This window comes from Phoca vitulina, unplaced genomic scaffold (assembly GCF_004348235.1).
Source record: "Phoca vitulina isolate PV1807 unplaced genomic scaffold, GSC_HSeal_1.0 scaffold3, whole genome shotgun sequence".
NCBI lineage: Eukaryota > Metazoa > Chordata > Mammalia > Carnivora > Phocidae > Phoca > Phoca vitulina.
In genome coordinates, this window is record NW_022589706.1 from 39,588,713 (window position 1) to 39,615,003 (window position 26,291).

Here is a 26,291-nt window from a genome sequence, read left to right on the forward strand (position 1 = left end):
GTCTGCCTTCGGCTCAGGTCATGATCCCAGGGTCCTGGGATCGAGTCCCACATCGGGCTCCCTGCTCAGTGGGGAGTCTGCTTCTCCCTCTCCCCATCGCTCACGCTCTCTCTCTCAAATAAAATCCTAAAAAAAAAAAATTCTTTTCTGCTTAAAATAGCCTAAGTTGACTTCTATAGCTTGCAGCTAAGAATTCTGGCATGTTTATATCTGGGACTTTACTGAAGAATAAATGGACAAATGAAATTGATACTACAGTTGACTAGAGATGAAGGGAAGGTAAACAATAGGAAACATTTCTGTTACTTTAAGTGCTTTAGCACAGTGTCTGATGTAATATGCTCTAAATAGTTACTACTACCACTAGTGGCTAAAATCCTAATATCCTAGCAAAAAAAAAAAGGCTGCTTTATTACCTGAACTAGATCATGAAATTTCAAAGAAAACTGAGACATCTGTCCATCTATTTGAGTAATTTAAGTGATGTGGGAAAAAAGAACACATAACTTCTGTTCCAGTAATCTTCGCTACTACCACCCAAAACTTACTACCCTAACATACTACCCTAAAACTTAATGGCTTCAAACAACTGCCATTTTATTATTTCTCAGGATCCTGTGGGTGGGGAATTAAACGTGTGGCATCAGGCATCAGCCTGAACAGCTGGGGGTTGGCTGGAATGCCGAAGGCAAATGTGTGGGGCCTCACCTGTCCCTGTGATCTGGCTTTCTCGGGTTTTATAGCGCAGTGTCAGGGCCGCTCCCTTCCCACGTGCCTCTCCATCTGGCCGCCAGACGTTTTAGGTGGCAGCTCAGGCATCCCATGAAAGCAGAAGCTGCCAGGCCTTCTTAAAGCTTAGGCTCAGAAGTGACGATAATGTCACCTCCACTGCATTCTATTGGTTCAAGCAAACCATGGATTAAGTCCAAGTACAAGAGAACGAGGATGCAGAAAGGGCATGGCTCCCGGGAGGAGGTATAGTTCACTGGGGGCAACTTCATGCCAGGCAGATGCAGCTATGAGCAAAGTGCTCTGGGACTGGAGAAGTAGCTCCAGCCCCAAACCATACATATTATGAGAAATCAGGATACTGAAGAGTATATAGGGTTTTTTCCCTTCCTGGTTTTCGCTGTGTTCCCTTCCACCAAGCCAGTGAACAAAAAGAGACCTACCACCACAAAATCTAATAAATTGAGAAACAGAGGTACAAAAATATTCACTAAAGTTTGTGTATCAAAAAACTGAAAAAAGAGGGTAAATCACCTTAAAACTCTACATAGGAAGAGACAGATCTATAGATATAATACTGGTATTTTGTTCATTTAAAAATAGTGAATAAGGAACCTACTTTGACAAAAAGATCCTACCTTTGAGAACCTTTTGTTACGAATCTCACTGTAAATAGGTAAATGGTGCATAACATCATGGACTAAGTTTTTAACCCACCAGGTATACTCTGATCTTCTTTTCACAGAAGTCTTCTATGAAAAAGTAAAAGAAAAAAAACCCAAAGTAGGATATCTGTAGCCTAATTAAAAGAAATAAAAGAAAATTAAAAGAAAGTGGTACTAAATAAATTGATCTTTTTTGTCCTATAATACCTTTTAAAAGCATTTGTTGCTCCTACAGGAAGCAAAATATGATCATTCTCCAATAAAGTATAGTAAAGACAAGTTTCTTAGGCAAAATACAATCTTTAGTATAAAATAAGACTATCCAAATGCTCTATAATATTTTCAGATGTCTCAGATAATCCAATAAGGACCGAACTTGATTATATTTGATAGCCACCCAACAAATCCAGACAATAAACATAATTATTTCTGCATCCAATAAGAAGCATTGATTCCCAGATCACAGGAGAAGAGAAAACTTCCCCGGGAAGTTCATATACACTTTGCAATCGTCCACTCTTAGATTCCAAGATCCACAGTTTCCCATCAGTAGATGCTGCCGCCAGCAACATTCCATTGTTACCTTCTTGGTAACGGAAAGCAAACGGTGTTGCGTACACCCGCGAAGTAGTTTCAAATTTCCACTGGAGGTGACCTTTCATATTACAACAGTAGATAAAGCAATCATGGGAACCAAAAAATATTTCTTGCTCTGATGCTGAGGCACACGGGGATGAAAAGATTGGTTCACTGGTAGAGAACTGCCAAACCTGAAAGATGATAAAGACAAAAATAATTCATTCATCTAATTTCAATTCTCCTGTATAGTGAAGCTTTGTTCTTAATACAAATGTAAGTGGTGAAGGCTACTGAACAGTAGCTACACACACACACACAGAAGAAATAATGGCTTCTTCTGAAAAGCATTCTCAAATTAGACCTCTGTCCCAGGGGTAAAGTCTAGAACAAAATACACTGGAGTCTTATTACATGAGTCACTGCTATGCACAACAGAATGAAACAAAATTAATTTTGAACCCCATTCAAGAAGGAGCTACTACTACTATGCTTAGAGATGCAAAGTTCAAAGACAAAACTGCACTCAGTTTTCAATGTATCTTTTTTTTTTTTTTTTTTTTTAGATTTTATTTATTTATTTGACAGAGAGAGACACAGCGAAGAGGGAACACAAGCAGGGGGAGTGGGAGAGGCAGGCTTCCCGCTGAGCAGGGAGCCCGACGCGGGGCTCGATCCCAGGACCCTGGGATCATGGACCTGAGCCGAAGGCAGACGCTTAACGACTGAGCCACCCAGACGCCCCTCAATGTATCTTATTAAAAACTGTACTTTATTCTATTCTCCCAATGTAAGGAAAAAGAAGTGGGCTGAAAGGAAGAGTTTCTGTGCAAGAATTGAAATTAAAGGTTTAAACAAAAAGCTAGGAGTTGTGGGTCTGCCCTGTGGATGTAGCCTATCTGCTTATTTTAAAGCTACCACAGACAAACCTGTCAGCCAATATTTTGAAGAAAAGATGAGGAGGAAAAGGCCTAAATCAAGACCATGTTTGCAAATGCACAGTAACAGCAGCGTAAGAAAAACAAAATGAAGACAGTGGGCATCTTCACGAAATAGGATTTGTACTCCTAATTCTGTCCCTCACTTGGACAAAATCACTTTCATCTTTCTATGGTTCATCGAAAAAAAAAATATTTGCCTCTTCTTACTTCTTAGGATAAGTAAAGGTGAGAATATATTCAAACTACTTTGTGAATAAAATATTAAGTGAACTATTATAAGATTTCATCACAAAGTAATTGTCACACAGCAAGAGGAACTGTTAGGCTATGAAGGCTGAAAGTAGAATGAAAAGCACCAGAATCCACTTGGCCACGAATGGGCTAACTTGGGTTGGAACTCGTGCACTCAAGGCCACCAACCCCCCAGATCACACATCCAGCACCAGCTGTGTTGGCAGTGACAGTGGCCTGTGGATACAGAAGTGGAGATGATGCTCCCAACAAAAAAGATCTCATGTCGCCCAGAAGAAGTCTCTCTGCCGATCATGAAGTTGCAGATGGGACCTCCATTCAATGCAATTTGGGTTATGCAACCTATTTCCATTTTCATAGAAAAAGCAGGGGCTTCTTTAAATGTTCAAAACCGCAACAGAAGTTATAATAAAATTGGCTAAAAGCTGGTAAAGGTTTTAAAATTAGAGGAGGGCATGGCACAAGTAGAACAATGCTTGAGTAGAATCTTCAATCTACTATCCCATCATGCAAAAATTAAGAAACCCAATGCTTGACAGTTAAAATCAAACTAGTTTTCAACACTGAGTTGAAAGGTGATGTTTATAAAATTTTACTTCAGTTGTCACCAACTGTCATGACTTGGAGAAAGATACATAAAATAGAACCAGAAATTTTTCACCTGTTCTCCAAAGTGAGTAAAGCAGAGTAAATTCCCATCCACACAGCCAATACAAACATACTGCAGGCAACACCGTGGAGAAGAAAAGAGTGGTTTTCCACAGGAATGTTTCCAAACTCTGTTCCCAGTGGCCTGCCATGGGCAAAAAGCAATTCACAGCATTTAAGTCATTCTACTAATCAATTACCCTTTATAACAAACTCATATATCTCCCAGAGGCAAAGCTATAAATATCAGAATAAGCTATAATGGCATGCTGATATCATAAATGAAGCTAGTACATATACACTGCTATAAAATTAATCAGTGCTCTTTATGAGAGCTGAAATAAAAATTTACAATAAAACCAGGAAATAATTAGTATATAAGATCTATCCTCAAACCATTCTAAGTTCGAATATCACTGAGAAAATTCTGCCAATTTAAAAAACAGATAAAAGACACACATAGAACTTCTATTTTCTCATCTTTCTAGACTTCATGTCAATCATTTTTAATGAGATCTGGTTCAGTAAGAGATCGGCTATATCTAATTAAAAACTATCTCAAATTGCAAAAATAAAACATTTAAAAAATAGGTAATAAAATCAATACATATTTTATGCCTACAGGATTTATAGCCAGTAAATGTCCTCCCAGTGTAGCCACATATAAATGTTGTGGAATCAGGCTCAAACAAGGGGAAGAAAAGACAGTTCCTCCACATTTTAACTTCCAAACACACTTCTTTTTCTGCAAATAAGAAAGCAAATTAATTGGTTTCTGTTGGTGGTTAACAAATCTACATGTCCTAATCCTTGTGATACTACATCTATTTAGTTAATGTAGCTTTTTATTCTTAGTATAAAAGTAATATAGTCTACTTGTAGAGATTCAAGTTAGTATAAAGAAGACAAGGACCACCCAGAGACAACCACTGTTAATAGTTTAACATTTTCCCTTTTGATCTTTTTGGGACATACACAGTTTAATATAGTTGAGATCATTTTGAATATGTACTTGGTATCTAATTTTTTTTAAAGATTTTATTTATTTGAGAGAGAGAGAGAGAGAGAGACAGAAAGAGAACAAGCAGGGAGGAGGGGCAGAGGGAGAGAGAGAAGCAAACTCCCCACTGAGCAGGGAGCCCAACGTGGGGCTCAATCCCAGGATCCCGGGACCATGACCTGGCTGAAGGCAGATGCTTAACTGACTGAGCCATCCAGGCGCCCCTACTTGGTATCTACTTTAGCTCACCTATTTGGTAAAATTCTTCAGATATTACTTTAATGCATAGTATCCCATCTGAAGATAAAATAATTTCTCTATCACTGAAAATTGTTTGGACCTAATTTCCTGGTATTATGAACAACTTAGGAATAGACATCTTGGTGTACATATATGTCCATGTCTCTGATTCGTTTGCCAAGGACAGAATAATTTTACTGAATCAAAGGATATGAGGGGCACCTGCGTGGCTCAGTCAGTTAAGCGTCTGCCTTCGGCTTAGGTCATGATCCTAGGGTCTTGGGATCAGCGGGGAGCCTGCTTCTCCCTCTGCCCCTCCCCCTGGCTTGCACTCTCTGTCAAATAAATGAATAAAATCTTAAAAAAAAAAGGGGGGGGGTATGAAAGTTACCTATAGCCAATCTGTTTTCCTCAGAGGTTTCACTAGTTACAACCTCCCCCTACTCTCACCAGCATTTACCATACCATTCTGATCTAATACTATCTGTTTCTTCATTACATAACTTTTCATTCCTTTGATTACTAAAGTATGAAACATTTAAATATATTTACTAGGCATTTCTTCTTTGGGGTTTTTTATGTTTATATCTCTTGTTTTTTTTCTATCTGGGTCTTTATAATTTGTTTTTGTTTTTTATTTCCATTTATTCTTATCAATGATTTTTAACCATCACATTTGCTTCAAATTATTTCCCCAACTTATCAGGTCTTACTGATATTTTCCTTTGTGACTCTTTTCTATTGTCAAGACAGTAATTCTAAGTTCTTTATACTTAAAAACTCTGAGTAGCAAATTTATTTGTGAAAATCTGGTTAGGAAGTTAAAAATGTCTTCAGATATTAAGACTGTTAATTGGGCGCCTGGGTGGCTCAGTTGGTTAAGCGACTGCCTTCGGCTCAGGTCATGATCCTGGAGTCCCTGGATCGAGTCCCGCATCGGGCTCCCTGCTCGGCGGGGAGTCTGCTTCTCCCTCTGACCCTCCCCCCTCTCATGTGCTTTCTCTCTCATTCTCTCTCTCTCAAATAAAGAAAAAAAAAATAAAAAAAAAAAAAAAAAAAAAGACTGTTAATTAACTCATTCTTCCCAGACCACAATGCTAAACTTAGGGAATAGTTAATATCTGCTCCCTTAGTTAAGAGCACCTGACAGTTTCACACTCTTCTAAGCTTATGATAAGAAACTGATGAGGTGAGTTCTTACATAAATATCCAAGGCATATGCATGCTGGTCATGAGATCCAATGTAAAGGAGTCCTGTGGTTGGATCCACAGTTGCTGAGCTTTTGACAGCACCCTCAGTAGGAAACATCCAGTATTTTTCTCCACTATTACTTCTCAGAACATAGACTAACCCATTATAACAGCCTGTTGGGAAACAAAATAGAAAAGATGAGATTTAAATACGTCACTGGAAAATAATTCTTTAGCCTAAATCATGACAATTTATATTTGATGCTCTTCATGTGTACATCTGTGTTCAGCTCAGATTTAAATTTCAGCAATGTAAAGCAGAAACCAAATAGTAACCACTTGTAAAAAATACTTATTTAGTAGGTATACCTTATTTTGTTTAAAGTACCCTAAAGTGCTTCACTACTGAGAAAACAAATCTCTTCATGGTCATCCTTGGGCAAATTACCCAGCATCACTGAGCCTCAGATTATTTTTCTGCAGCATGTGGATACATCTACTCCAGTGTTAATGCGATAATTAAGATAATATGGATAAGTACCCAGTGCATAGAAGGTGTTCAAGAAATGCTAACGTTAACAATAGCCAGCCTTTACTGAGCTTTTACCTTGTGAAGTGTTCTAAGAATTTTACATCTATTAATTCATGGAATCCTCCCAGTGAGGCAAGTGCTATTATATCTGCATTTTACAGATGACAAAAGGAAGCACAGAGAGCTTAAGTTACTAGGGTAAAACTATTCAGCTGACATGTGGCAGAGCCAGGATTGAATCCAAGAAGTCAAGCTCCAGAGCCCATGTACTTTACTACAGCAGACTGCTTCTCCCAAACTGCTGCAATGAATGGGAGGCTAGGGCAGCAGTCCCTAACTCTGGGCAGCCAGAGTAACCCAGGGGGAAGTGGGAATGCTGAAAACCTACAAAGTGAAGATCACTCAAGTTCCCTGCAGTGCGTGTAAATCAGGGGAAGCTGACTTTGGGCACTGGCCCACCATTCTCTCCTCGGCTCTGCCTATGCTTATTACCACAGCTGCTCACTTGAGGCCCAATTCCAGAATTAACTGTGGTGCTGTTTTCTTTCGAGCAGTTACTACTTAGTAGCAAGAAAGTGGCCTACTTAGTGATGGTGAAGAGAAATGTCCTACACAGTGCAGTACCCCACGACTCAGCTGGGTAATGAAAAATTTCTTTCAGTTCAGTTCATTTCCAGAAGGAAATCTTTGTGACATTGGGTTTGGCAAAAATTTCTTGGATAGGACATCAAAAGCATGATCCATAAAAGAAAATAAATGACAAACTGGACTTCATTAAAATTAAGAACTTCTCAGGCACCTGGGTGGCTCAGTCGATAAGTGTCTGCCTTCAGCTCAGGTCATGATCCCAGAGTCCTGGGATAGAGCCCCACATCGGGCTCCCTGCTCAGCAGGAAGCCTGCTTCTCCCCTCCCACTCCCCCTGCTTGTGTTCCCTCTCTCGCTGTCAAATAAATAAAAATAAAATCTTTAAAAAAAAATTTTTTTTTAAAATAAAATTAAGAACTTCTCTTCAAAAGACATAATGTTAGGGCACCTGGGTGGCTCAGTTGGTTAAGCGACTGCCTTCAGCTCAGGTCATGATCCTGGAGTCCCTGGATCGAGTCCCGCATCGGGCTCCCTGCTCAGCAAGGAGCCTGCTTCTCCCTCTGACCCTCCCCCCTCTCATGTGCTCTCTCTCTCTCATTCTCTCTGTCTCAAATAAATAAATAATCTTTAAAAAAAAAAAAAAAAGACATAATGTTAACAAAACAAAGGGGGGGGAAAAAGCCACAGCCTAGGAGAAAATATGCAAAACATATATCTGATAAGGGACTTGTATCCAGAACACATAATATTCTCAGAATCCAATAAGAAAACAAACATAACAATAAAAAACTGGGCAAAAGATCTGAAGAGACAGGTCATAAAGGATACACAGATGGCAATTAAGTTCATAAAAAGAAACAACATCATTAGTCACTAGGGAAATGCAAATTAAAACCATAATGAAATACCACACCATAACAATCTGAATGGCTAAAATAAAAATATTTTCAAATTCACCATGCCAGGTGTTAGCAAGGATGTGGAACAACCTCTCACATATTGATGGTGGTAATGCAAAGTGGTTCAGTCAACTTGGAAAATATTTTGGGCATTTTTTACTAAGTTAAAATTATGCTTACTGTATAATCTCCACCACCTAGGTACTGACCCAAGTGAAATAAAAACTTATATTCACACAAGATCCTATTCACAAATGCTACAGCAGTCTTATTCATAATTATCAAAAACCGGGGGGAAAAAAACTGGAAATAACCCACATGTGAATGGGACAAAATATGGTATATCCACACAACAGAATACTTCCAGCAATAAAAAAAAAAACCTCTTGGGGCGCCTGGGTGGCTCAGTCAGTGGAGCGTCCCACTCTTGATTTCGGCTCAGGTCATGATCTCAGGGCTGTGAGACTGAGCCCCATGTCTGCCTCTCTACCCTCCCCCCACCCCCGCTCACATGGGCTCTCTTGCTCAAAAAAAAAAAAAAACAAGCCTGTTGATACATGCAACAATATGGATGAATCCAAACACATATTAAGTAAAAGAAGCCAGACTCAAAAGCAAAAACTAGAAAAAGCAAAACTAGAGGGACAGAAAACAGATCAGTGGTTGCCCGGGGTTAGGAGGAGGAGGAGAGATGACTACAGAGTGACACAGAACCTTCTGAGTAATGAACTCTTGATTGTGGTAGTGCCTACGTGACAGTACACATCTGTCAAAACACAGAGCTATAAAGAGGGTAAGTTTTACTGTATGTAAATTATATCTTAATTTAAAAATGTTGGGGCACCTGGGTGGCTCAGTCAGTTAAGCGTCTGACTTTGGCTCAGGTCATGATCTCAGGTCCTGGGATAAAGCCCCAGGTCGGGCTCCCTGCTCAGCACAGTCTGCACCTCCCTCTGCCCCTCCCCCTGCTCATGCCTGCTCTCCCTCTCAAATAAATAAAGAAAATCTTAAAAAAAAAAATGTTTGAAGTACTAAGTGACCACCATGTGCCACAGGCCTTGACTCTTGGGCTACAAACAGTAACTTACATGCGCTGACTTTCAGGATGGGAATGACACCTGCTCATGCACACAGATCACTAAAAGTTTCCTGTAGCATATGTTTCAAAATGTACATGGGCAAGAGGGAAGGATCAAACTCAGATTCTAGATACCAGCTAGGATACCACAAGTAGGGAGACATATTCCTAAGCACTTCGCACAAGATTCGATAAGCAGATAAAGTAAAAACTTCATGCAGCAGAGGGAGTAGAGAGAACGGTGGTCAAGGAGAGGCACTACACCTGGACCCCATATTCTTAGTAAAGTAAGTCACATACCTTAGTGAAACTGAATAGCAGCTAGTAGCTAACACTTAATGAGTCAGTACCTTGCAACGTACCAAAGGATTCATAAGCTTCTCCAAAGCTCGATGATGTATGTGGAATTTGAGAAACCAAATAAGGGTGGGGGGGTGGGGGTGGGGGGTGGAGAGACAAACCAAGAAACAGCTCTAGAGAACAAACTGATGGTTGGGGGGGGGGGTGAAACAGGTGATGGGGATTAAAGAGGACACTTGTCATGATAAGCACTGACTAATGTATAGAATTGCTGAGTCACTATATTGTACACCTGAAACTAATGTAACACTATGTTAACAACACTGGAATTAAAATAAACTAAAAAAAAAAGCTCTATGATGATTGTAGTGGTTTTAAAATCTGTCCACAAATTCTCTGATAGTCTTCCTTTCAAGAGCTGGAGCCTAAATTCCCCTCCCCTTGAGTATAGGCCAGGCTCAATGATGTGCTTCTAATGAACAGAAGCAAAAATGATGGTACGCAACTTTGGAGACTAAGGCATAAAAGTACTGCATTCCTCCTCTCCCCTTCCCTCCCCTCCGTCCTGCCCCCACCTCTCGGAGCACTCACTCTGAGGGAAGTTAGCTGCCAGGTTGTGAGGACGCTCAAGGTTGTGAGGCCCATGTGACAACAAACTGGAAAACTTCCTGTTGAGAACCAGCTCAGAACTGAAGCCTTCTCCTGGCTGCAGTGTGAGTCAGCTGTCCTGGAAGCAGATTTTCTAGCCCAAGTCAAGCCTTCAGATGACTGCAGCCACATGGGAAACCCTGAACCAGGACTTCCAGCTAAGCTGCTCCTTTCTGACCTCAGAAACTGGTACGTGTTTGTTACTTAATCTAAACCATTAAGTTTTGGGAAAATTTACGATGCAACATGTTTTATTTATTATATCCATATACTCATAAGAACACATGAGGTCCTAAGAGGTTTCAGCAACTTGTCAAAGTTCACAGAGCTGAGAACAGTTTTAGAGCTAGGTTCAAATCCAGAGACTAGGACCCAAGGCCCACACTGTGAATTAGCATGTGGGTAACAATTATTCTTTTTTTTTTTTTTTAAAGATTTTATTTATTTGACAGAGAGAGAGACAGCCAGAGAGGGAACATAAACAGGGGGAGCAGGAGAGGGAGAAGCAGGCTTCCCGCAGAGCAGGGAGCCTGACACGGGGCTCAATCCCAGGACCCCAGAATCATGACCTGAGCCGAAGGCAGACACTTAACGACTAAGCCACCCAGGTGCCCCAACCATTACTCTTTAACAACCACCAAACCCACCATACATAAGTTTTTAAATTTAACTTGCTGGTACTAGCATTATCATATGGTAATTAAGTTTAACTCTATAAACCTCAAATTCAAAAACTTACCTACTACAATAAAGTTTCCACACTTAGATACACATGCTGAGGATTCAATTCGATCTCCCAAAATCTGTTCCCATTTCACCTTCCCAGAGTGAAGGTCAACTGCCATCATTCTGTGAGAATGGGAGCCAATGTACACAGTTGCGGATGACTTATCAACAGCGGGGATTACTACTAGAGGTGAAGCATCCACACATTTGCCTGTGTCTGACCTCCATCTCACATGTAGCTCCATTTTCTTGGCTGCTATTACATATGTTCCCTCTTCAGAAACTTCTGCAACATGGGATGGGTCATTCGACTTCCCAGTAAGAGCTGAAGGATTTAAGCTTTTCACATTTTGAATATTAGTTTGTGAAATTAATTCAGAAGAATGGGCTGAAGAGCAAAGTCCTAACTTAGTTAAAAATTTAGTATTCAGTGACAAAATCTGACTCCCTCTGCTCACTGCAGTAAAAGCAGTTAGCTCACTGTCACAACTTAACGTCATGACAGATTTCTGATGTAAAGATCTTCCACTGGTTTCTTCTTGATTAATGTCGCTGAATTTTCTTTTAGTGGCATAATTCTTGCTAAATACCAGATCTTCATCTGGAAACACTGTTTGAAGTACGTGATTGTAAATCTCTAAAATGGAACTGCTTAGAATAATTTCCAGAAGCCCAGGTACTGATGTGCCAACTAGTTTCTCAATCTCATTGAGGAGCCGTATGGACTTTAAGGAATCTCCACCACTATTTAAAAAGAGTGACTCATCAGGAACCTTCAAAGGATCTTCTGAGAGATTCAGAATAGACTATAGATGAGAAAAGGGAGAAATATGGTGAAGTAAAGGCCCCAAACCAAAACAATTCAACCAATTTATAGGTAATATATACAGCATAGTACTTACATTAATGATATGAACAAAAGACACACAAAATAAATATTTTGTTAATTAAAATAAACTTTAAAGGTATTTTCTTTATAATAAAGGAGACGATCACTATGCTACCAATTTTGTCACAAACTCACTCTAAAACTACAAGTTTTATCTCCCTTTAGAGCACTCTTCCTACCCATAAAATAGCGAGAATTATAAAAATATGATTTACTAATTATAGACTCCACAAAATACTAATATCTGATATTTCTATAATATGGGAACAATATTTATATTCATTTGCTTCACTAAATCAAAATTATATTCCAAGAATCTAAGAATGAAGTGAGACTTACCAAGCTATCCTTTACTTTCAAACAAGACTATATAATTACATCCTCTTTTCAGAACCCTTCAGAAAGCTCCACATTTTATCTAAGAAAAACTGTACTGACCTATGGTTGTAATATATACATATTTCAAATTTATTTATTTTTATTTTTTTAAAGATTATTTGAGAGAGAGAGAGAGAGAACATGGGGGGAGGGGCAAAGGGAGAAGGAGAAGCAGGCTCCCCGCTGAGCAGGGAGACCAATGCAGGGCTGCATCCTGGGACCCTGGGATCATGACCTGAGCCCAAGGCAGACGCTTAACCGACGGAGTCACCCAGGCATCCCTGTCTACCTCACTTCTAATAAATTTCTTTATGGGGAGCTTAATCTTACAGTAGAGAACCTAATCCTTATTTTAATACAAATTGAAAAAACAATGGTATATTACTTAACATTACTTAACATTTGGGCATCAATAACATTCTTAGAAACTTTATCAGCCGTATTAGGATGTTAATAGTCCCAAAAGATATAACATAACTTCTTTATAATAACAAATTTGTATCTTAAAAGTTATACCTTCCACAAATACTGTAATTTTCCCCAGAGTTCCTCTTTTCCATTGAGTTTGCACTCAGACTTCAAGTTTAAATAGTTTAAATATATCTTGTTTAACTCTGAAACATCAATTTTGCCTAAAAAGAGAAATTATTTTAAAATTTCAGTTCAAACCCTTTCTATCTTCATTAGTCATAAGAATCTACACATTTTTCAGTGTCAAAGTCTGAAATCTTATAGAATAGTTTGTGAAAGATAATCAATTCTAAAGAACGTAAGCCCACGCTACCAAGAATGTAATGGGTAGTAAGAAAGGAAGAGCTAATGTTTATCTTATTTAAAGAGTTAAAAAATGGTCTTATTAACGGAACAACTACTGCATTTTGATGTAAATATTAAATAAAGATGAAACTGGGAAGGCAATATCGTCACTAAGAACATATATTTTGAAATCAAAAAGCCTTAGAATTTCAACTCTACCATTAACCAGCAATGTAATTTTGTGAAAATTACTTAACCTCTTTAAGCCTTATTTTCCATATCTGTAAATGGGAATTATACTACCTACTCACAGGATTTTCTAGAGATAAAATGAGTTAATTATACAAAGCACTTAATAGAAGTCTACCACAATATATGCTAATATTACTTAGAATAATAAGGATTTAAAAGGCCTTTAAACTAGTTATGAATTAGTATTCATTTGGCACTGAAACATATCTGCTTCAAATGATTTTACCATGAGATGTAAATGGTAGAGAATCAATCAACAAAAGTTCATCCGGGATTGCATGACTTGGAAGATGTTTCTGCAGTTCTTTAAAGATGTATTCCTTTACTAAATCATTTTTGGACACCAAGAACAGAATTAATTTTTCCTGATTATACCATGTAACTGCACAAGACTCCACTTGCTGAAGTCCTTCAGCAACCTGTGAGAGAAATTATCCCAATTTGTCAGAGGACATTTAAAAGCAAACTTCATAAATGCTCAAACTTCTCATGTCTGAAATCAACACAGTCGAATTAAAATGTAAAATAACTAGACACTTAAAAAAAAAAAAATCGACTGCTACTACTGCTATTACCAGCACACTGGGTTCTTCCTGTTTTTCAAAAATAATTGCTCCCAGAGCAAAGTAAACCATTATTTTCACAGTTATCAAAATCCATTCTGTCACTTATTTAAAAAACAACTCTTTCTTCATGCTGGGAATAAGGGCACACTGAATAACCCACACCTATTATCGTAATCCATCATTAATACAAAAAATCTTAGGTTTAAATAACATTAATAGAGAATGCTGGCACAGAAAACTGGTGGAGGCTACCTCTAAAACCTACATATGTTAGTAGACACTTAGTATTTAAATAGTTCTACCTGTTGCACAAGTTCAATGTTAAGACGTTTGCCATGTCGTTTGATCTGACTGTCCTTTCGTCCCAAGAAAAAAATCTCTCCATCTTTCACCATCACCAAGTCTCCTGTGGCTCGCATCATGCCAAGTGGTACTGTCATTTCATCATCAAGAAAACATACTCTGTTTCTGCCACCTTCACAAGATATAAACACCAATGTAATAAAAAAAAAAAAATCCATGGAAAATATATTAAAAACCATCAAATCAAGAACATCTTCAAAAGTTCAGTTACTAAGTTTCACATTTTGAATTATTTATAAGGAAAGGGGGCAGCACACTTTTAAATGTTACCTGGTAAAATTAAATATAATAACCTCAGTAAAATAAAGGAATAAAACAAGATTTCTAAAAACATATATGTGATTAAAAAAATTCTTAGAATACTGATTATAGAGAATTTTGGCTATAAATATAAAGATCCAACCTGCAATTTCTACATTACTTTTATATTTTCCCTAAGGGTATCAAACATTGTTATCTGAAATAATTATGGTAACATATTAAATGTTTCATGACTGTGAGAATGAGATTAAAAATTATCATCATTGAAAAGAATACCAGACATAAGAAATTGATCAAAGAATAAAATTAACACAGATTATTTTCTTGGGGGAAAAAAAAAGATATTCCCAATCAACAAATGTAAAATCACCTAAAAATACTTGGCCACGGCCTTCTTGAATTGTGAAACCATTAGTATCTCTGACTTCAACTACCGTTCCAAGCAGTGGAAATCCCAGTGGTACCGGCAATTCAGATCTATGAAAACACAACAACCCAAACCACATTTAAATTTTTCATTTGAATAGATTTTCCAATGTATTTAAATCACATCATACTAAATAAAGAAAAAAAGTTTTGGTTATGTTATAATTCAAAGACTGCCAAGAGGAAAAGGTTAGGTGGAAAGGTTATTATAGGTTATTTATTTTTGTTTAGTCACAAAAAAGTTATAGCAGGATCTGTAGCACCAGTTATAAGAAAGGTTCTGGATCCCCAGCTTAAAGTTCTAGATAAAACAGGGGCGCCTGGGTTGCTCGGTTAGTTAAGCGACTGACTCCTGATTTCGGCTCAGGTCATGATCTCAGGGTTGTGAGATTGGGCTCCGTGCTGGGCATGGAGCCTGCTTAAGATTCTCTCTCTCCCGGGGCACCTGGGTGGCTCAGGTCATGATCCTGGAGTCCTGGGACTAAGCCCCACATTGGGCTCCCTGCTCAGTGGGGAGCCTGTTTCTCTCTCTCCCTCTGCCCCCCACCCCTCGTGCTCTCTCTCTTGCTCGATCTCTCTCTCAAATAAATAAAATCTTTAAAAAAAAAGATCCTCTCTCCCTCTCCCTGTGCCCTCCCCCACCCTCCCTCTAAAAAAATTTAAAAAATAAAAATTCTAGGTAAAATAGTGTTTCTAAAATTATTACTGCAGTGCCTATCACAAACATTATTAGTGTTAATATTAAGATACTGGAAAAATACAGTTTCTCTCTAGTCTATTTAGTAATTAAAACTCTTACTTCAAAGTAGAATTAAGAAACTCCTCTGGAATCCTGTAAAAAGTTGCCCAACTTGATACCTCTGTGATACCATAAACATTAAATATTTGTGTTTTATTGTCTATTCCTCTCCAGCTTTTGAGAACAGTCAATGATGGAAATGCTTCACCACCAAGGGCTAATACTCGAAGAGAAGTACTGGCTGATAAAACGGTTGACTTGATAAGCTGAGATCCAAATCTTCTAAGCAAAGTTGGTGTCGCCTGTGAATATATTAAAGATAATTTATTTCCCTTCACTTCTTTAAAAAAGTAAATACTGTAATAATTAGTTGAAAGCTTAACACTGGGCACCCACATGGAAATTAAGGTGGTGTTTATAAAATTATAAATCATTTTGGAAATCTCCTGAAGCAGCATTACCTTCTTAATGTAGATATCAATTTTGCTTTAGCAAAAAACTTAAGAAAAATATTAGTTATGCTTCATTGGATAGTTTAGACAAGACGGTTTAAACATAAAAAGGACAAAATATATAAAATCAGTTCATACTTCCTTTTCCATTATCTCTATGTAGAAAAAAGTATATAAAGGATTAAAAAAATGTTTCTAAACAATATGAAAAAAGATCTTTAAAAACAGCTTTAGTGAGGTATAATTGACATAAAATAAACTGAACATATTTAAAGCATACAATATAAATTGAGATACAGATATATAGATATATCAGTGAAACTATCACCATAATCCAAATAATGAATATATTCTTCAGCCCTAAAATTACCACTGTTAACGCTCCCCTTCGACTGGACCCCTTTTCCAGACAACCACTGATCTATTTCCTAATGATCAGCTGGCATTTTCTAGAATTATATGAAAATGGAATCACACATCATGTATTGTTTTGACGTGACTTCTTTCACTCCATATAAATACTTTGTGATGCACCTATGTTGTATTTATCAATTCCCTTTTTGTCTCAGTTCAGGCTGATATAACAAAATACCACAGACTAGGTAGGTTATAAACAATAGAAATTTACTTCTCACAGTTCCGGAGGCTTTAAGTCCAAGATCAGGGTGCCATCATGGTCCGGTTCTGGTAAAAGCCCTCTTTCAAGGTTACAGGCTGCCAACTTGTTGTATACTCACATGGTGGAAGGGGTAGGGAGCTCTGTAGGGTCTCTTTTCCGAGAGCACTAATCCCTTTCATGAGGGCTCCACCCTCATGACCTAAAAACTCCCAAGGGCCACACCTCCTAATACTATTACGTTGTTCATTAGGATTTTAACAAATGAATGGGGGAGGCACAGACACTCAAGACCATGGGGCTCTTTATTGCTGAGTAGTAGTCCATTGAACAGATCAGGACTAGCGTTTGCATTTCCATACAAATTTAGGATCAATTTATCAATTTCTACCCCAAAAAGCCTACTAGGATTTTGATAGGAACCATGTTTAATTTATAGATCTTGACAATATTGAGACTTCAATCCACAAACATTTAATGTCTCTTCATTTATTGAACTCTTTAACTTCTATCAGTAACGTGTTGGGTTTTTTTTTTCCTTTTTGCACTGCCTGGACCAACCAGAGTAATGATGAAGAGAAATGACAAAAGCAAACATCCTTGTCTTGTTTACAATCTTAGGGTGAAAGCACGCAGTCAGTCTTTCACCAAACAGGATGTTAGCTGTAGTTTTTTGCAGATGCCCTTCATCACACTGGGGAAGTTCTACTATTCCTACTTAAGGTTTTTTCCTTCATCACACGTGTTGGGTTTTGCCAAATACTTCTGCATTTGTTAATATATACTACATAAATAATGAACAAAAAGCATAATTATCAGTGGATTTTTGGATGTTAAACCAAGTGTGTCTTCCTGGAATAAATACCACTTGGTCACATTTTAAATTTACTGAAACATGTTTTGTGGTTGAGAATATGATCTATCCTAGAAAATGTTCAATGTGCTTGCAAAGAATGCATATTCTGCATTTACTGTATATTGTGTTCTATAAATGGAATTTGGCTGAAAATGTTGTTCAAGTTTTCTATATTCTATGTTCTGATTTCTGTTTAGTTTTTCATGACCTAGGGGTATTAAAATTGGGGTATTAAAAGTTAAAAGTGAGGTACTAAAATTTTGAACTACTGGGTTGCCTAGTTCTCATTTCAATCCTGTCCATTTTGCTTCACGTATTTGGAACCTCCATTTTTAGATGGATAATCGTTTATAATCGTTACATCTTCTTGATACAACAACGTACCTCTTTTTTTTTTTTTTTTTTTTAAAGATTTTATTTATTCATTTGAGACACAGAGATACAGAGAGAGAGAGAGAGAAAGCATGAGCAGGGAGAGAGGCAGAGGGAGAGGGAGAAGCAGGTTCCTCGTCGAGCCAGGAGCCCGATGCAGGGCTCGATCCCAGGACCCTGGGATCATGACCTGAGCTGAAGGCAGACACTTAACCATCTGAGCCACCCAGGCGCCCCACAACAACGTACCTCTTTATGTACTGGCCATTTTATCATTATGAAATGTTCTTGTTGCTTTTTTGCTTGTTACTAATTAGCCTGGATTAAATCTGTAAAATCTGTCTTCCTGGTGATGTGTGGCCACTAATGTCATTGCTCAGTTGTTCTTTTAAATATGTATTTTTTTTTCTAAATTCATTTGAGAGAGAGAACACGAGTGGGGGGTCAGGGGGGAGGGAAGCAAGGAGCCCAGTGTGGGACTCGATCCCAGGACCCTGAGATCATAACCTGAGCCACCCAGGTGCCCCTTAAATATATATTCTTTTCATTTTTAAGTCTTACTTCCTACGAGTCACCTTTTGTCTGCACAGCTCAGTAGTCGAGCAACGACTAGACAGACTGTCCACAGAGATGGATTTGTGTGTATAGATAATGAGCTCAAAGTTTAGGTCATTTTCAAGCCTAATCCAGCTTTTATTCTCCATGGGTCCTTTTGTGTCTCTAATGTACATGCACATACCCTCAAGGTCAGCCAGGAATGTGCTTGGGCCCTCTGGTCTGATTCCCAAGTGCAGCCTTAGCCAGAATGTGCTTTCCCTCCCTGTGACCACAACCTCAAACCAGTGGAGTTTTTGGCCCTCCATGCCGGCCTGCTTCAACATTTCCACAGACAGTGCTTTTGGGCATGGACATAACCTACCATTCCAAACTGAATAATCACCCTTATGAGCAAAAGGCCCTGACAGAAAAGTCTGTTTTGACTGTGCTGGGGGAGGCAGGGAGAGCAGCTTAGTCTAGAATACCACGAATTCCATTTTTATGCAAAACACAACAGTTTTTAAAAACAAACACTCTTCAGGTAGTTGTAGGCCTTTGGTTATTTCCAAAGTGTTGACGTAGTTGCCTTCAATTTTCTCCAGCTTTATAGTTGCTTTCTATCAGGGAGAGGATCTGCCAATCTCTTTACTTGACCATAGAAAATTTCCATGTGATCAAGATTTTTAAATGGTTTCTTTCAATAAAAGCTAGAAGCAGCCCTAATGGACAACTTGAATTTTAATTCAAAAAGATTAAAGTCCTGGTTTGTCAAAATATTTAAGTAATAGGATGACCCTACATCCCAGTACAAACTTACTATTCCAGATTCCTGTCTAGGAATTTAGCACCTCCATTCACTCTCAAGATTCTGGGTTTTTTGGTAATAAATTATAATGGCCACCCTATTTATAAGGCATCCTAAATCAAGTAAACTGTTCCACCAAGTTTTATCATAAGGAAAATCTCTTATCAAAATGAAATGGGGGCGCCTGGGTGGCTCAGTCGTTAAGCGTCTGCCTTCAGCTCAGGTCATGGTCCCAGGGTCCTGGGATCGAGCCCCGCATCGGGCTCCCTACTCGGCGGGAAGCCTGCTTCTCCCTCTCCCACTCCCCCTGCTTGTGTTCCCTCTCTGTCTTTCTCTCTGTCAAATAAATAAAATCTTTAAAAAAAAAAAAAAAAATGAAATGTTCTAGGCATGCCTGGGTGCTCAGTTGGTTGGTCATCTGACTCTTGGTTTCAACTCAGGTTGTGATCTCAGGGTCCTGAGATAAGAGTTCCGCGTTGAGGTTAGTGCTCAGCACAGAGTCTGCTTATCCCTCTCCCTCTGCCCCTCCCCCTACGTGCACGTGATCGCTTGTTCTCGCTCTCATAAATAAAATTAAAAAAAAAAAAGAAATGTTCTGGCCTAATTTCTGGTGCTAAAGGTAATTATTTCAACTTTGAACTCTACAAATGATTGCACAGCTATGAATATTCAGCATGATAAAGCATAGTAACACTCTTCAGATACTCAAACTGAAATGATAAAATTTAGTGGCAGAATTCTAGTCAATATGCTTTGTTACCAAATCATCCTAGGCACAGAAAAATAGGACTTAGTAAATAACAGATAAAACAGGGTATGTTAAGGTTCCTTCCAAAATTTCTAAGGAAAAATTCACATAAAACTGAAAAACATTATTTTGCTGACACTTTGGTAGCTAGCAACCTGAGATTTCACTCTAATTAAATGGTTGCACTTTTATTTATTTATTTTAAAGATTTTATTTATTTATTTGACAGAGAGAGACACAGCGAGGGAGGGAACACAAGCAGCGGGGGAGAGGGAGAAGCAGGCTTCCCGGGGAGCAGGGAGCCCAATGCGGGGCTCGATCCCAGCACCCTGGGATCATGACCTGAGCCAAAGGCAGATGCTTAACAACTGAGCCACCCAGGCGCCCCTAAATGGCTTCACTTTTAAAGGGCATCAAGTTTAATATAACTTTGCTACCCAGAGTATTAAAAAAAAAAAAAAAGCTCAAATGTATTTTAGGTTTGTAAAAAACCAAAAAGGTCCTTATTCCTTATTCCTGAAACAAAGTCAGTCTTTAATTTCCTCAAAAGCTTAGTCCATTTCACTTTGGGGCCTTTCTCCCCCACAGTAAATCAAGATGTTCTTTTTTAATTTTTAAAACCTTAATAAAGGGGCACCTGGGTGGCTGTCGGTTAAGCATCTGCCTTCAGCTCAGGTCATGATCCCAGGATCCTGGGATCGAGCCCCGCATCGGGCTCCTTGCTCAGTGGGGAGCCTGCTTCTCCCTCTCCCTCTGCCTGCCACTCCCCCTGCTTGTGCTCTCTGACAAATAAAATCTTAAAATAAATAAATAAAATAAAACCTTAATAAAGCATGTACTGTCTTTTAACCTGTTAAGATCCTTGCTTAATATCCATTTAGGGGGCGCCTGGGTGGCTCAGTTGGTTAACCGTCTGCCTTGGGCTCAGGTCAAGATCCCGGAGTCCCGGGATCAAGCCCTGAATCAGGCTCCCTGCTCAGTGGGGAGTCTGCTTCTCCCTCTGTCCCTCACCCCTGTCACTCTCCCTCACTCTCAAACACAATCTTATATCCAATTAGGTTTTTAGGTAACATTATTATTTATAAATAAAATCTATACAGGAAGCTTTCTTTTTTAAGTATAGAATATCTATTATATAGGCAAAAAGGCAAAAATCCTTAATGACTTATATATCATTTGATAAGAAATTTGACTTTGGAAGGAAAAAATGAACCCTAACAACAAATGCCTCACTATGAGACATAAGAGACCCGACAATACTGAATCCATCTTAGCACTCCATCTTGTTCATGTGGGCAGTTAAATGAGATCTTGTTCACATAGGTGGCTAGGTGTTACAGGACCTTTGGAGATTAATATACGTAGCTTAGCAATACCCACTGAGGCCAGGATAGGGGGAGGGGGAGGCTTGCTTTGGCCCTCCATAAATTTGTTCAAGATAACACATTCTCTCCCCTTTCTGAGGCAGGGATTGTGCCACAAGATCTAATTAAAGATTAGCTGTCAGGTACATGTAGACCCTTTGATCTTACTATAGTGCCTTCCCCTACACATCCCTCTGGTCTATAAAATCTGTAGACTAAGGTCCGGTCTTTGCAGAGAATAGCTGCACCCCTCCATATCATCATCCATCCATCCCTCCCTGTCAGTATGTTACCGTGCATAAAACTATGTAAACTGTATGGAGTTGCCTGCTTTGTTTTTTTCATCTCAAAGTCCCTTCTCAGTTTGGAGGATACTTTACAGTTCTTCCTCCCCAACCTTCTAACAAGAGAGGACATGCCTTATAAAGAGGAAAGTATAGCCTGTCAGTTTGTGTACTTCTCTTCCTTCCTCAAACTCAAAATTTGGGGGCGCCTGGGTGGCACAGTCAGTTATGTGTCCGACTCAGTTTTGACTCAGGTTGTGATCTCACAATCATGAGCTGGAGCCCCAGGTTGGGCTCTGTGCTCAGCGAGGAGTCTGCTTGAGATTCTCTTTCCCTCTCCCTCTCCCTCCTGCTCATGCTCGTGCTCTATCTCTCTCAAATAAATAAAGCTTTAAAAACAAAAATAACTCAAATTTCATCTGCTGATAATACTCCAAATTAAGTATTGTGAATTAAATAAAATCACCATGAAACTATATGCACAACTTGCTGTGTTCTGGGATCTGAGTTAGTAAATGTATATCCGTTTCTCAAAGATTTAGGACCCCAAAAAGGTTAAAACCCACTACTAGAGTAAATTTATCTGAGACTGTGCTAAAACATTAAGCAAGGGGATCGGATTTAAAGAGAAAGAACTCATTGACTTGATATAGAAGGAAAGTCTCCTTTCCTTTAGTAACTATCTCTCAAATCTACTAAGGTACTTTGCAAATGTTTCTTGAAAATTATACTCCTTGAATGTTGTAGGAAAATAAATTATATTAAAGTCTTGTCCAGACTGATAGAATGATCACCAGAGATTGAAAATGTATATGCATTGATATACCCATCAAGCCACTTACTATATTCATTGTATATGTATTATATATATAATATATATACATATATATATTTTTTAAGGATGAAAAACTTCCTAAAAACAAAGTCAATATCAAATTTTGCCTTTTGACTTACCTCAAGTCTCTTACACTAGATATAAATCTGCTATTTTTAGTTTATCATGATTTGCATATAATTTTGTTAATTCTCTTTAGTATCTTTAACCACTTGCAATGTAACATCAGTCACATACTTTCAGATAAATATTTTTTAAAATCTTTAAAAATGACAAACTTATTTGTTTCTGTAAGTTAATATAACATATAGTGATATAAAAAGTCAGAAAATCTAAATTCCTAACTAATTATCATTTAACTTACTTCAACTTTGTGTTTTCCACTAAAAGCTAAAGTTTAAGATAGGAGAGGCAGTGTATCCCAAAAGATTTGAGTGAAGGTCAACTTCCTCTAGTCATTATTGTACCAAATGGGGCAGTAAAATAATTTTCTAAATAGAATTAACTTTTTTTTTCATTCTCAGGCAAATTAAGTGATATCATCAGGAGATAACCCATAATAATCTTACTAGATTATCATTAACCTACTGTGAAAAACTACAGGAATACAAAATATTCTCTAAAACTTTAAAAATGTTAAATAATAAAAGACAAAGCATTTCATTTGTCCCTGAAATGTACCTGCAAAATAGTTACTCTGTGATGGGAAAAGAGAACAGCAGCTAATTTTGATGGAAGCACTTTGACAGAAGTTGGTACAATAAGCAGACAGGCACCACTTGAGAGAGCAACAAATATTTCCACAACGGAAGGATCAAAGGTCAGAGGTGAAGCCAGAAACAAAACATCTTCCTGTGTGATCTCGAAAAGTACCCTAAGGCAAAACAGAATGCAGTTATGAGAAATGTCTAACATTTGGTAATCACATATCCTAAAGAATTAGGACCATTAAGTTTCTGGATGTTGGCCAGATTTTTACTCTTTTCTCGTCGATTAACCAAAATGGTGCTATTAATTCTAGAACTGTTCTTTATGAATATAAGGATTAAAAGCCATTTAAAGCAATATCTTGGGGCGCCTGGGTGGCTCAGTCGTTAAGTGTCTGCCTTCGGCTCAGGTCATGATCCCAGGGTCCTGGAATCGAGCCCCACATTGCGCTCCCTGCTCGGTGGGAAGCCTGCTTCTCCCTCTCCCACTCCCCCTGCTTGTGTTCCCTCTGTCGCTCTCTCCCTATCAAATAAATAAAATCTTAAAAATAAATAAATAAATAAAAATATCCACTTCTTACCATGACATATTTTATCATCTGTGATGGCGTTCTGATGTGTAAGTGTGGCTGGATTAAATGACAGTCCCCAGAATTTCCTTTCTAGTATGTTTTCTGTTAGGGTAAAAAAGAAAGGACCTTCTCTCTCAAGACGTGGAGGACAGGGCGCCTGGGTGGCTCAGTTGGCTGGGTGACTGCCTTCGGCTCAGGTCATGATCCTGGAGTCTCTGGATCGAGTCCCACATCGGGCTCCCTGCTCGGCAGGGAGTCTGCTTCTCCCTCTGACTCTAACCCCTCTCATGTGCTCTCTCTCATTCTCTCTCTCTCAAATAAATAAATAAAATCTTTTTTTTTTTTTTTAATTTATTTATTTGAGAGAGAGAGTGGGAGAGAAAGAGAGAGTACAAGAGGGGGGAGCGGGAGAGGGAGAAGCAGACTCCCTGCTGAGCAGGTAGCCCGATGCGGGACTCGATCCCAGGACTCCAGGATCATGACCTGAGCCGAAGGCAGTCGCTTAACCAACTGAGCCACCCAGGCCCCCAATAAATAAAATCTTAAAAAAAAAAAAAAAAGACGTGGAGGACAGAGGGAGGCAGGTGCCATTTAGTAGAACACACACCTCTCTGTTATTCCGTCAAACACTAACCTAGGTGCACTAACCCAGGTGCTGCTGTGAAGGGATTTTGTAGACAGAGTCCCTACTCAGCTGACTTTAATCAAAAGGGAGATTATCCTGGGTTAACTCAATTTACTCAACTGGAAGGCCTTTAAAGAGTGTTAGGCCTTCTCTGAAAAAGAGACACAGCATCTGGGTCTACAATTACTCTCCCTTCCCCCTAGATCTTTCCTGACTTGCCTGTGAACAAACACATGCCTATGGGGTTCCAGTCTGCTCATGATCATCCCTTTCTATTTATACTACAGACTTGAGTCTTCCTTAGCCCCCACAAACATAAGCCAATTCCTTATAGCAAGTCCCTGATATATCCTCCTGGTTCTGCTTTTCTGGTAGAAACTTGCCTTCTTCTATCCTACTTACTTAATGATGCTTAATAGAGACCTCTGACTCCCTTTTCCTACTATTTGGCCTTTTCTCTCAGCAGCTGAACAAAGAACAGAATATATGTAGTTAGGATATTACGGAGTATTAGATAGGCAGTGGCAAGCCTATGGCATGGCTTCATTTTGAATACATAAAACCCACTCTATTTAAAAAGCAGGGATTACCTTAACTTCAAAATATCTTCAAGTATGGTATTGTGGGGACCCACTCAGAACCCCAGAGTTGATATGAAGATTACTTTGAGCTGAGGACATTTTGGATTTAACAGATGTGGAAAGAAGCCTTCTTAGAGCTTCCCTTATAGGACTACTCATAAAAACTTCTGGGAAATGAAGTTGCCATAAATTCCTTCTTCAGAGTGGCTTTTATTCCCAGGAAGGAAACCAAGTGTAAACCTACTATAAATCCCCTCTGCAGTGACTTTTATGGCCCTGAAAGTAAAGCAAAAAGGGATTTTTAACAGGTAAATGAATTTCATTAAATTCAAGCACAAATAGCAATCAAGAAATTCCTATACCTTAAATAAGCCCCTTGGGGCGCTTGGGTGGCTCAGTCATTGAGCATCCGCCCTCGGCTCGCGTCATGATCCCAGAGTCCTGGGATCAAGCCCCACATGGGGCTCCCTGCTCAGAGGGAAGCCTGCTTCCCCCTTTCCCACTCCCCCTGCTTGTGTTCCCTCTCTCGTGCTGTCAAAAAATTTTTTTAAATAAAAAAATAAATCAGCCCCTTATCCCTCATTGGGCACAAACCTGTTCCCACTTTATACGTAATTCCTGCCTCTGCTGGCCCAGTGCCTCTCCCACCTCCACTAGATTCCAAATCTGCTCCACTCTTCAAGTTCCCTGCATCTCCATCCCACCTCACCTCTCATACTCTTTAACACATGACTTTGCCTTCTGTTGCCTAGGAAGTTACAATCCATCAGCTTCCTCTAACATTCCTTACCCTTCCATCTCAAAGTATCTTACTCCTTTACAACACTATTTCTTGATTTTTCAAACCAATTTTCCCTACCAATTCTCTACCATCAGCCTATTAATGTCTCCCATCTTTTTTTTTTAAGATTGTATTTAATTTATTTGAGAGAGAGCAAGATTGTATTTAATTTATTTGAGAGAGAGAGAGCGCGCACACACAAGTAGGCAGAGTAGCAGGCAAAAGGAGAGGGAGAAGCAGGCTCGCCACTGAGCAGACCCTGGGATCATGACCTGAACGAAGGCAGCCGCTTAACTGACTGAGCCACCCAGGCGCCCCTCCTTTTTTTTTGGTTAAGATTTTATTTGAGAGAGAGAGAGACAGCGTGTGTGTGTGAAAAGGGACAGGGGAAGAAGGAGAAAAAGAATCTCAAGCAGACTCTATACTGAGTGGAGAGCCCAATATGGGACTCGATCTCACGACCCTCAGATCACGATCTGAGGGGAAATCGAGAGTGGGACACTCAACTGACTGA

General features: G+C 38.9%; 1 protein-coding gene across 3 annotated transcripts in view; it reads right to left on the bottom strand.

Annotated features, from left to right (window-relative positions):
• Window positions 1-88: 88 nt before the first annotated feature.
• Window positions 89-26,291, bottom strand: part of AASDH (aminoadipate-semialdehyde dehydrogenase) — a 36,535-nt gene continuing 10,332 nt past the window's right edge. The window contains exons 5-16 of one of the 3 annotated variants that reach the window (XR_004298862.1): window positions 23,193-23,385; window positions 15,703-15,944; window positions 14,848-14,954; window positions 14,156-14,328; window positions 13,514-13,706; window positions 12,796-12,911; window positions 11,026-11,818; window positions 6,253-6,416; window positions 4,434-4,556; window positions 3,825-3,956; window positions 1,602-2,164; window positions 89-1,481 (exon numbers count right to left, since the gene is read on the bottom strand). Coding sequence is in view for 2 of the 3 variants with exons in the window: in XM_032400425.1 (XP_032256316.1) it covers window positions 1,775-2,164; window positions 3,825-3,956; window positions 4,434-4,556; window positions 6,253-6,416; window positions 11,026-11,818; window positions 12,796-12,911; window positions 13,514-13,706; window positions 14,156-14,328; window positions 14,848-14,954; window positions 15,703-15,944; window positions 23,193-23,385; window positions 23,800-23,807 (2,634 nt within the window). In the remaining variant the exon portion in view is untranslated. Of the gene's footprint in view, window positions 2,165-3,824; window positions 3,957-4,433; window positions 4,557-6,252; window positions 6,417-11,025; window positions 11,819-12,795; window positions 12,912-13,513; window positions 13,707-14,155; window positions 14,329-14,847; window positions 14,955-15,702; window positions 15,945-23,192; window positions 23,386-23,799; window positions 23,893-26,291 lie in introns of those variants that run through there. The other 2 variants (XM_032400425.1, XM_032400424.1) reach the window with 2 other exon arrangements.